General features: G+C 48.2%; 1 protein-coding gene and 1 pseudogene across 1 annotated transcript; both read right to left on the minus strand.

The window, feature by feature from the left end:
- Positions 1-2,236: 2,236 nt before the first annotated feature.
- LOC109755665 (cysteine-rich receptor-like protein kinase 44) lies at positions 2,237-7,772 on the minus strand (annotated as a pseudogene).
- A 2,321-nt stretch (positions 7,773-10,093) lies between these two features.
- On the minus strand, positions 10,094-12,449 carry LOC109739958 (uncharacterized). Its single transcript, XM_020314562.3, has 4 exons — positions 12,154-12,449; positions 11,965-12,065; positions 10,436-10,514; positions 10,094-10,348 (listed from the first exon to the last, which is right to left on the minus strand). Exons 1-4 carry the CDS (start codon positions 12,154-12,156, stop codon positions 10,301-10,303), a joined length of 231 nt encoding a protein of 76 aa, XP_020170151.1. The 5' UTR covers positions 12,157-12,449; the 3' UTR covers positions 10,094-10,300.
- Positions 12,450-12,734: the final 285 nt, after the last annotated feature.

Here is a 12,734-nt window from a genome sequence, read left to right on the forward strand (position 1 = left end):
CCCGCCCAACGCCGCTACACCGACAACTGGTGTCAGCACCGACCGTTCCGTGCCGCGGTCAGCAATTCAAGACACATGAAGAAAAACACGAGACTTACCCGCGCGACGCCCAGCGCCGGCGTCGGACTCGGCCTGCTCCTCCCCGCCATGAGCCGCGGGCTCCTCTGGCGCCACCGGCTCCACCTGCGACGGGGCCTGGGCGTAAGGATGCCGAATAGCGTTCAGAAGTACCCCCGCGTCGCGTCAGGACGGATGAGAAGGTGCGCGGCAGCAAAGTAAGAAGACCAGACACTCACCCGTGGTGCCGGGTTCGACTGGCTGTACGGCGCCTTGCCGAACTGCCAGTCCTCACCAAGGTTGGCCTTGGAGATGTCATTCACGCCGCGCGCGACCTGCTCCGCGGACAACCGCGTCGACCCCATGCGGTTGGGGTCTTGAAGGCCGACCATCTCGCCGATGAGGCAGGAGCGCCCCTGAAGCGGAAGGACCCGGCGCATGATGAACGCGGCGAGGAGGTCGGTGCCGGTGAGCCCCTCCTGCGTCCTCATCACCGTCACCCGCTCGCAGAGATTAACGATCTCCTGCGACGGGCGCCTGGGCGAGTAGCCCCAGTTCGTCTTCGCCCGTGGCGGTGCGATGGCGAAGGCCGGAAGGTTGATGCGATCCGCACCAAGGTTACGGACGTAGAAGAAGGAGTTCTGCCACTTCTTGGCAGAATCCTCCAGCGGGATCTTGGGGAAATCCACCCCTGACCGCTTCGAGATGACGGCGGCGCCGCAATCGGCGAACTCCCCGGCCGACGGGCCCTGCTGCTTCAAGGAGAAGAAGCGCGCCCAGAGGTCGATCATAGGCTCGACCCCCAGGTACCCCTCGCAGAGGGTGACGAACCCGGAGAGCTGGACGATGGCGCCGACGCCAAGATGATGCGGCTGGAGCCCGAAGAACTCCAGAAACGCGCGGAAGAAGGTGCTCGCCGGCAGCCCGAACCCGCGCTCGAAGTGCGTGAGGAAGACCACGCGCTCCTGCCCCTCGGGCCGAGGGCTCTGCTCGCCGCGCGGCAGGCGGACGCCGACGTCCGTCTCCCGCGGCTGGCGCCGCGTCGCCCGGAGTTGGGTGATGTCCTCGGAGGTGACATTCGAACCCATCCAGGAGCCCGATGGCAGCGACATGATCGAAGGAAGATGGACGGCAAAGCAGTTCTGCTCGGAGCAGCGGGCGCCGCAGTGCGTCAGTTGCAAAGAGCGGAGCGAGAGCAAAGGGACAAGAGGGCGCGAGCGAGAATAATGTCCGCCGCCCCCTGCCCCCCGATTTATAACTCTCGTTTTGAACTTGGGGAAGTGGGGAAGTGGGATCGTCTGCATGCGCCTGTTCCACTACCCCGCAATAAGTGCGCACGTACACGCGCAGTAACTGCCCGGGGAAGAGCAACCGGCCCCCGGACGCCACAATAAATCCGCGCGCTTGGGCCGAGGGCGCGGCGGTGGGCCCCAGCCCGTCGCCCGGTCCCGTCACGCGCGTGGCCTGTCAGGCCCCTCCGACTTTCGGGCACCACGTGGCGCCCGCGCAAAGCCCGAGGGATTGCCCCAAGATTCGGCGGACTTCTCGGTCCCCGCCACGGCCAAGATGTTGCGATCCGGTTTCCGAGAAAACCGGCACACAGTGGGTGTTACCGGACCCGGCGCTCGCAGAATCCACCTTGCTTAAGGGGGAAACTGCGAAGGCCCACTCATCCAAAGATGGCGGACCTTCACAGCTTCGGGGACTACTGTCGGGGGGATGGACCCCGGGCAGGCGACGGAACCCGGATCCTCTTCAAAAACAACGGTGCTGGCACCGCCCCTCAATACCGGCACGCGCTTGGCCGGGTCGCTCGACCCGGCCAAGCCCCGCAAGCCGGCCAGACTAGCCGACCCGGCAAGACACGTCGACTCGGCCTCAACAACTGGCGCAAGACAGCCGAACCCGGCACGGGCGAAGCCTCCTCAACAAGCCAGCGCCACCCATGGCGTGCTACGCAATCCAGCCGCGGGTCAACTCCCATCCCATCCAGGCCGTATGATGGGGACGAGACTTTAATCAACGATGACCGAGGCAACAGTGCCCCGCCCATGCCTCTGGTCAGCAGGAACGTGGCAACAGTGCCCCTCACCTACCCGCTGACCAGGGCCGGCGTGGCAACAGTGCCCCCGCCCTCACCGCTGACGACAGCAAGCGGCAACCTGACGGAGAGCACTGTACGCGACTCAACTCGGCCACGCCCTGACGATCGACAAGACGGCGCACAGTCCCCCTATGCTTGCGGGGCCCGCACCTAGGGGAACCCGGCGAACCACAAGCCCTCAGCGGGACCCAGCCCGGGTCCCCGGACACCGACAACACGGACCCACCGAATTATAACATTACCATTGTACCCCCGGGGGTTGGACTATAAAACCCCCGGGAGCCCACGATCATTCGGGGGGCGAGCAAGAGGACTAGCCACAAAACAGCAACACTGGAGAGAAGGAGCAGCCCAAGCCTTGGCCAGCTTCCTTCCTCCTCCATACAGCTCCAGGAGCAACATTGTACTATCGATCATCCAACTATGCTCGGCAGGACTAGGGGTATTATCTCTCCGGAGAGCCCCGAACCTGGGTATATCCGGCGTCCCGCGCCCGCTCATGCCAACCTCGCCTCTGGAGTCCACCAGCGCCCTCGAGCCTCCTCCTCTCTTTAGCCATCCCTTGGCATATGTCGTGCGCCTACCACGACACTCGCAATAATATGATCGAAAACATTAGTGTTCCCAGATTCGAATGATTTCCAGTGTAAAAGGCACCTGTAGACAATACAGGCTGCAATAGACCTGCCATTCGAGAATCCAAGATTTTGACATATGAACCGAATCAATATGTCTACGCTTTCTTTGTCCTGAGGCACAAAGTTTAAGCATGATAAAATAGGAGTTAGGACTGAATGCCGTGAGGGTCAAAGTAACTGGGCAAAGTTAGCTTTCTATAAGCAACGAAGGAGGAACACAAAACTACCCGAAGTAGCAGTTGACCTGCACTTCCATTGAGCACCCTGATTTATGCTGGAAGGAACTTACCAAAAAGCTTTCTAATCCTCGCAGATCTGATGCCTTTGTCTCCTCAGACCCTACATGTAATGGGGATGATCGTTTGGCTGGTGGCACATAAGCAACCGTCAACTTCACCACATTGCTTGATATGTTATAACCATCATCGTTAATGTGCTTGGATTCGAGTCTATTTCCCATCACTACGATGGTCTTTACAAGGAATTCATCATGGCATTGCATGTGCGATGATAACTCATGCAGTTCTTCCACTGTAACAACCACAGTAAATTTGGACCATGGACAGAGGAAGGCACTAGCCGGTTCAATGCTGTACTTCCTAATCACGCTCATAACCTGGAAAGAAAACGCGACATGCTCCTTTGTATTGTTAGTTAGATGTACAAGGCAACGACTCCGTTTATTTAACTCCAAACAAAACTGGAGCTCGCGGGGACTGATCAGAAGAAACTCTCTTGGGTCAGCCGTAATCTTCATAAAAGAGCTCCAAGCATTAGTAAGGAATGGTATCAGGACATCCTCCAGCAGCTAATTATATTTGAATGCTCAACACTATATTGGTTGTCTGTTGCAGAGTTACAGGTCACCGCGTTATGACATTTCGAAAGATGTAAACTTCATTTGCACACTTGTTAGTTTCCCTAAAGGGAAAGGACAAGCCAGCAAGATACAATATGTTCTGCAATGCATTATCATTAAATGGTCATACCCTAACGGAAGTGATGAAATTTGGAGCTTGCGCAGGCATGCACGGGACTGACAGAATTTGGAGTCCTTATTCAGCGATATTAATGGAGTGTTTCATGATTGCTCTAGAATTGCATCTATTTCGTTCCAGCATTGCCTAAGGGATGCCAATAGCGTGGTGCACAATTTAGCAAAATTTTCTTTTGATTCTAATACCATTGTAAGTTGGGACGGTGATCCTCCTAGTCATATTTTGTCGGATGTCCTGTATGATGTGACTCTGCTTAATCATCAATAAAGCGCAACAAGGCATTCCTGTAAAAAAAATGGGCATACCCTAAGTGTTAGTGATCTTTCAGCACCACTAACATGGAAATTGGTGCATCCCCATCTACTAAGCTTCTCGAGAATTTCCGTTGTTGCCGGCCTTTCATTGGGTCAGTTTCCATGCAGCTTAGAGCCATTTCCAGGCAACTTCTTATTTGTTGGTAGTCTGTTTCTAGTGCTGCTGCTCCCAACCTTTTTTTCCATTTCTCAAGTACCTGTGAAATTGGAACAGAGATATAAAATTAAACTACGCAAAAATAAAATATGGCATCGTCTCTATCACAAATAACCTCCATCATGGATGCTGAAGCACAATTACTTACGAGTTCAATGAAGTCATGGTACGACAATTCTGTATCAAAAGGTGAAGGGTACTTCCTGTACCCTGTTATTATCTGTATGATTATGACGCCCAAACTGAATATGTCTGACTTAGTTGTGATTGTACCGTGATTTATGTATTCTGGTGCCATGTAACCACTGCATCGCAGCATGGATAGTAAGACTTTCAAGCATCAAGAGAACTGTAAAGGAAAGGCATGTCGCTGGTCACAAAAATGCAATAGAGACATTTAACATACCGTGTTCCATCAGAATTTTCAGTGTGAACTCGAGTTTGTTGTGCACTGAAAAGTCTTGACAGACCAAAATCCGCGATCTTTGGTAGCATATCGTCACCAAGCAATATGTTCGCTGGCTTTAGGTCCAAGTGAACAATAGGAGTATTAACTTGCCACTCCTCATGAAGGTAATGCAAGCCATAGCAAATCCCACTAATTATATTGTAGCGCTTGTGCCAATCAAGTCCATGCGATTCATCTGTAACCAAAAGAAGCGAAATTAAATAAATGTTATGTGAAAATATATATTGTTGTGCACTTGTGCTGATACAATATGAAAGCCCTCGCAAAAAAAAAGATATAATATGAAATGACTGCAGAGTTCTCTTCCATTTAACCACCAACATATATTCACTGATCTTTATATCATTTCACAGAACTGCCTCAATTGAAAATAGCTCTACAAGCGACTTATGCACACAAGAGTCACAGATCAACAAGGCAAAAGAAGGTTCAACATTGGTTAATGAAATCAAACTGCTAACTCATGGAGATAAATGCCATACTACAATCACTCAACCTCGATTAGTAGTAGTAGTAGTATTAAATCAGCGATACAAGATTTGCTAAACTGGACCCTAGCTGTCTTAATGAACGAATAACAACTATTTTAAATTGATGAATCACAAACACGGGATTTTATAAAATGAGCACAAGTGAACAAATAGGTAATCTTAATCCTATATAACTAAATAGGTGATCCTCACTAACCTGTTTCTCTCAACATGTAAACACGTCACCTGAACATGCAACCATGCTGAGAAAAGGCTTTCCATTCTACTCCCTCCGTCCCACAATGTATGATGGTTTTTTACACAACACTAGAGGCAAAAAACGTCTTACATTATGGGACAGAGGGAGTATTATGTTACCTGTATTCAATATATTTTTACATCTATACAATAACCAAATACAATAAAACATATGTATTCCCATTTCAGTTCTCATATTATTAATCCAAACATTCATGTTCCATACAACCGAATCCCATAGAAATACATTGCAACCAATTCCCGCAGCAACATGCAGATACCATCTAGTTAAGTAACAACTATGTAGAAAACCACAAAACAGCAGTCTCGAAAAAAGAGTTTTTTTGGGGAAACAAGATAAGTCACATATGAACTTCCGTACCTGCAAGATGGTAATCAAGGCTCCCCTTAGGCATATATTCCAAACAAAGCAACCTCTCACTTGCCTCAATAAATATGTATTTTCCCTCGTACTTTAAACGTAAATGTTGTGTTTCATAGCAATACCCCACACATCGCACTATATTCGGGTGGTTAAGGCTCAAAAGATGATGAACCTCATTCTCAAATTGCTTCCCAGAACCAGGCGTTAATGGGTTAATCTTCTTCACAGCTATCAGTTCTCCATTTGGTAGCAATCCCTGTTTAAAGTCTCTTGTTATTGTTAATATGGATAAGGTTTTTGGATCAATATACATATTGAAAAGATTAAAAACATATGTTTTAATCTTACCTTGTATACCACACCGAAACCACCTGCGCCAAGTTCTCGCTCAGTAGAGAAGTTGTTTGTGATTTTCTCTAGATATTGGTATGAGAGCTTGCATTCATCCCGGAATGTGCACCCCGGGATATCGCATCTGCTAGATTCATCGTCCATTTTTGTTTCTACTTATACAAACACTCTCAAATGATGGCAATCATTGTTTGCCTTCCGCAGAGTGCATGGTGTCCTCAGTAAGTTGTGCTGTGGCAAGTTGTCAGTGAGCAACTTAACCAAAGGAAAATAACTGTATAAAATTGAAAAGGTCAGTTGTTAAGTGTATTGCACCGTCTGAAAAGTAATATACTCCCTTAGTTCCGTATTAGCCGTCGCTGATCTTTATACTAAATCAGTGACAACTAATATGAAACGGAGGGAATACATAATGCATCACAATTGGTCTACTAAGCCATGTGTCACCTTAGCTTCGCACGTTCATCGAATGGGGGAAGAGACTTTGTATTTGTCTTTCTAAACCCCTTTTTTCATGAAAGTCAACAGCATTGTTTTTTCATCAAATTAAGGAGAGTATACAAGTGCTCGAGGAGTGACAGAAACGAGGGAAAAATACACACCGAACAAGCTTAACTGAAACTAACTCCAAAACAGGTGAACAAATTAGGCCGTCAACGCATGCATTTAGATTGATCTACTTATCATAGGCATTAACTGAATACGTCAGAGATAAGGTGAATTCAGCGAATACAAACGGGATACGTCTGGTGGCATCAGAGCAATAACTGCAGATGAATACGGAACCATCTCTCTCTCCCTCTCCCTAGCTAGCCGTTTGTCTCTAGTGGTAATGAACGCAATTATTGATATTTACGAGTGGCAGGGATTCCACCGTTTGCATCACATGAACAGGAAGGGAAAAGAGGAAGGAAGAGAGGAAGATGAACAAGAGATTGGGCGATATGAGAAGTACTCCAGTAGATAGAGGTGAGGATGCAATAAGTGCATAGCAACATGCTGCCATTGGAGGGTTGCTCCAGATTAAGTGCAAGTGCGCCTCCTTGTGAGTCAAAACGTGGAGCTGGTAACTGATTGGTGAGGGGGAATACGGCCTTTAATACATGCGAGAAAGCGACTCGGAAATTTGATAGTATACCTTAACGATGTATACAGATTCATCGCTAATCTCTAGGAATTAAGTGGTGGGGATATGGTGGTCCTCGAGTGGCACCATGACCCATAGTGTATTTTCTGGTAGAAAAAGGTCTAGAAAACTAAGCGGCGCAACAACCTTTCAGATCTCAAAGATGGAAATCTAAAAGAATAAACTGATCATAAGAGAGCATTAATTAGATGATGCACAAGAAACAGGTCGATGAACCACATAGATTACGACGAACCTAGAGGAGACTTCCCGGAGATCCTGCAAGTGGAGGAGGGCAAGCTGCAAACGAAGCTAAGCAGAATGGGGTGAGCCAGCGGGGCAGAAGCAAGCAGATATAGACATTACGACCGACTCCGAGACCAGAAATAAGTAACAAATGGGACTTCTCTTTCCCTGGACATTACATTATGAGTGGGCTCCTTGACCAGGTCGCCACTCCAGTGCTGACCAAGGGGATAAGCAAGAATTCTTCTAAGAGTGACGGTAGCATCAGATCGCCGATAGCATTTGTAAAAATACCTAACTTTTGCATCTTCAGATGCCAAAAAACTGTCCCCAACAAATAATATAGATTAAAAAAAATTACATCTCTTAAACTACAATACTTCGAGTTGTAAATTTACATCTCCGGGTATTGGAGATGTAAAAAGAGCAGCCGCGCGGCAACCATCAACCGCCTATCATTTCACTTCCCCTCCACCCTATCTTCATCCTCCCGCTGCCCGCCACCGCCCCGCTATGGATCCACCTCCGCTTCGCCGCCCGCCTCCGATTCCACATAGTTTTGGCCGCCGCCCGCCGCCATACGACCCGAATCGGCCTGCCACCGGCCCGCTCTGCCCCGACTCCGTCCACCTCCCCGGCTCCGCCCCGACCGCGCCGCCTCTACCCCGACTCCGCTCGCCGCCCCGGCCCCGCATCGACCTCTCCGGCTCCACCCCGACACCGCCGCCTCCGCCCCAACTCGGTCGCCGCCGCCCGGCCCCGCCTCTCTCCGGTCGTCGCGCCCCACCCTCGTTTGACGCCGAAGAAGACCCCGAGGAGCAAGACGGGGTTCTTCGGCGTGAGATGAAGCCCTCCAGGAATTGAGGAGTCGAGTTCTCCGACGCCGGCCGCCGTTTTTGGCTCGGCACATACCCCACCGTCCACGAGGCCGCGCGTGCCTACGACGTGGTAGTGTGGCGTGCCGGAAGGCCGGGGATAGACTTGAACTTTCCGGAGATCGAGACCCAGGCGGCTGCGGAGATGCTCGTGCTGCGGGGCATCCGGTTGGAGGAGATTCCGGCGAAGAAGGCGAAGAAGAAGCCGGCGGTTGTCGTCAGTCCCGGCGAGAGCGACGAGGCATTGATGGCGAGGTTTGCTCGGGAGCATCCGGAGTACGTCCACGCCGAGCAGGAGTACTCCTAGAAGCGTGACGCCGAGGAGAAGGTGGTAAAGAAGGACGACGAGGTCGGCCCCTCGACGATGATCCCCGTCGAGTCGTCGGAGGAGGACTGGGGTGACTCGAAGGAGGATGACGAGGGCTGCGACGACCCGGACAAGGACGAGTTCTGGGCACAGTTCCGCAGCTCCAACGATGATGAGTAGTTTCATCTAGTAGTAGTTGATTTATGTATGAAGTTTTTAAGTTTGAACTATGTTGAATTATGTTTGAACTGTGTTGAAATGAAGTAGTAGTTGGTAGTTTTCAGCATTTTACATCTCTACTTTGCATCTTCTGTTGGAGTTGACATTTTTTTGGAGATGCAAAAAGCACTTTTGAAGATGTAAACTTTTACATCTCCAACATTTGCATCTTCTATTGGAGATGCTCTAAGCCGACGGAGACAATTCAACATAACGAAAGAGATTTCCTTAGAAAAAAAACAGAACACAATAGAAGGGACATCTTTAAAAAAAATAGAAGAAAAGTAGATGCGTATGCCATCTTTAGGTGGAAATCAGATTGAAATTTTATACTTCTGAGCTGGTTGTGAAATAACACGGCAGTATTGCAGGAAATTCACATGAAACAATTCAATTTCCACAAGAAACAGGAAATATTCAGACTGATCAAAGAGGTCTTTAACTATCTAGGCTATGTAAAGTAGTGATCTAAACACTCTTATAGTTCCTTATAGAAGGAGTAGCAGTTAAATCTTCTTCTTCTTTTTTGTTTCTTTATGAGAGCGAACGAGGTAATCACACACAATCACGCACCATACGAAGCTTGTACAGCACAAAGCCTCATCTTAGTAACATAAAGAAATTGCATGAGCACAAAAGCCTCACGCTATTTACCTTGCCTCACTTTGCTGTGAACCTCGTTGGTTACAGCAATCAAACAAACGTGGGTGAAAATGAGCATCCTCGCTCGCACCTCTAGGACACACAACACCATTTTTGACTGAAGTCTCAGTTTTTTTCTGTACAACTCATATCTTCGGCTTATTGCTACAAAAAAAATAAGACCAACCCAAGGGCTAAGCCACATTGGCATTTTTTTTATAGGAGAAACTCCGCGAGCACCACGCGTCCGAGCCGGGACTCGAACTCGGGTGGGCTGGCAGCAAACCCCAGCTGCCCAGCCAACGGGTCGACGCCCCGTCCTCATCTTCAGCTTATTGCTAAAGCTAGACCACAGAGTTGAGGGTGGTCATGTTTGCTGCTTGGTTAATATGATGATTTTTCACCGGTAGCATTCATGTATCCATCAGAAAGAATTGGTCTCAACTTTCAACAATATAAAAAATTCATAGGCACAAGTAGGGAAAAATGTTATGTAGAAGAAGCAGCAAGTGACATTGTGATCTGATGGTATGGTAATAATCAGAGAGTTTTCACCACACTCGCCCTTTTAACTAAAACATCTCCATAGTACTACTGCATATTCTCCAGGAACAGCACAATATTAATGCTTTTAGAACTTGGCATATCCTAGCTACACAAACAAAAAGCTTGCACAGCCGATCATCAGACATAAACACCGCTTGCAAGGAGCACGAACAGAGAACCAAAGCCCTGTGAAGCAAAAAAGCTAACTTAGATGTGCATCAATCATCCTATACGGAATTGTAAAACAGCCAACAGTCCTTTAAAGGGGCGTACCAGGAAGACAGAAGCAATGGACGCTGTGACAATCTCCTTGGTTAAACTACGGTTCCGCCTTGAAGTCGTGGCTTCATAACTGAAATGGACCAGATTGCTGGTTAGATTGTTGTGTGCTTGAATAACAAGTGCTGAAGTACTTAGTCAACTTCAATAGCTTAAGGCCTGAACCAACACCTGTGTTCACTAATTAATTTGACATTACCACCAGATTTCATGTGTATCCTTCCTAATTAGCTATATCCTGAGAAAAAAACAGACTATGCCTAACGGTATCACAGACAAAATATATCCTTCCTCGCAAAGAAAAAAAAAGACAAAATAGATCCTGAATCACAGCGCTGAAGTCTGTCCCCATTATGTGCAAGTGGCTAATTTACAGACGATATGAAAGATATAGCTGGTGCAATTAGACTTCTGATATGTTCTGATTCAGACGTATCATCATGTGATAACTCAAAACCTATGATGTGGGTGTATGAAGTTTAACCGCTGAATTAAGCTTTGGAATCAAGGATTTTGGGATTTCATTGTAGGAATATTTCCTAATACGGTACAACAAGATGTGGGTGATCGTGTACATACTGGTTGGTTAAGAGCCTTAGGGCCAATGATGTTGATCACAGGTTCTGGAAATAACCATAACTTGAATCATTAACATAAACTTGGCAGGGACAAAGACTAGCCAGCTGGCAGCTACAGTAGGACGTATTTCTACAATTCTGTACAGAGTAAATAACAGGTCCAACCAAGTTTCTCTTTGTTCCTGTGTTAAACACACTGATAAACAGTGTACTTCGACGTGTTTTATTTGTATTATTAAAGTGCTACTTTTCACCTGTTTGGGTACGCACTACAAGCTCGTTGAATTTAATTGCTCTGATTCACGACAGTGTCCTATTATTGCCTTTTACTTTTAGGAACAGTATGACTGGTGATATAACAAGCAATAACACGAAACGTATCAACAGGCAGCAGCAAGAACAAGGATTATTCCATTCCGCGGGAAAAAAAGGTGACTCATGGCTCTGCCCTCCTGTTCTGTTCTAGCAGCCAAATTATAATCTAACATACCCCGGAACTCCAAACCAAGTGTTCAATGAGAGCAAATCGTTTTCCTGACAAGCAGAAAAACTGGTGCAAGAGGTACTGAACTCAGTCCACATCGAATTTCAAACAAACCTAGGCCCATCTATCCAACCTGAAGCCACCAAGGTAAGCGCATTCGTTACCTCTGTCATGCAGGATCCAGAACGCCACTGAGCAGTGAAAATAAGCCAAAGACGATACAACCTAAACTCATCGTGGCTCGGTTTTTCCCCAGAGGATGCTACCACCTACTACTCGAACAAATTATTTGGCGGCACAACAAAGTAGCACATCAGATCCCTTATCCCAACCCACGGATGGACCAATTCCGCTCGGTCCCAAACACACGCAGCCGCTAGGCGCATCAGATCGGATCAGGCCATCGATCTGCACGAATCGCACGAGGAGCTGGGGAGATCGGAATCGGGGAGATGACTTACATGAAGAAGGATGCGGTGAGCATGAGGCCGACGGAGACCATGACGACGGCCAGCGTCGGGTACCATTCCACCGGCACGGGGCTGGAGATCGCCTTGGCCGCCTGCGAGAACACCACCGACGGCGCTTTAGTACCTCGCGAAACCCTGGAGGGCCTAGATCACCAGAGGGGCTAGGGTTTATGTGCTTACCATCTCGTCGGATCTGGCTGACGCTGCTCGTCGTCGTCGTCGCCTGCCGGCTAGTCGTCGCGGCGGAGAACTGTTGTGGTCTGGTGGGCAGAGGACAGAGAGTAAAGAAAAGGCTTGAATTTGGAGGCGTAGGGATTTTCTTGGGCCGTCAGTTCCGGTGGTGCAGAAAATGGCCTACGAGATGCACTGGGCCCCGAGCACAAGAATTTGTGGATGGAATTTGAAAACCTGTTTGGCAGTGCGAACGCTATATCTCGCTTATAGAGAGACGGAAGGAGTTCTCGCCTGAAGCATCCACAGTGATGGTTCGGTCTATTAACGCAGACTTAAAATAAACAGAGAAGAAAAAGGGCGCACCCAGGTATCCTGATGCTGCGTAGCGCTGCAAGCCACTCAGTCACTTTTGATTTTGTCCTAAAATAGTAGTGCGCGACCAACTTGAGGTAAAAGAGCCGTTTTTTGACTGGCTTTCTAGGTTTTTTTTGTTTTTCACCGTTTTTCTTCGTTTTTTCCTTTGTTCACTGTTTTTGTAAAAAGAAATCTTTATTTTTCTTTGGTTTTCTTTGTCTCATCTCGCTTTT

This window comes from Aegilops tauschii, chromosome 7 (genome assembly GCF_002575655.3).
Source record: "Aegilops tauschii subsp. strangulata cultivar AL8/78 chromosome 7, Aet v6.0, whole genome shotgun sequence".
NCBI classification, from domain to species: domain Eukaryota; kingdom Viridiplantae; phylum Streptophyta; class Magnoliopsida; order Poales; family Poaceae; genus Aegilops; species Aegilops tauschii.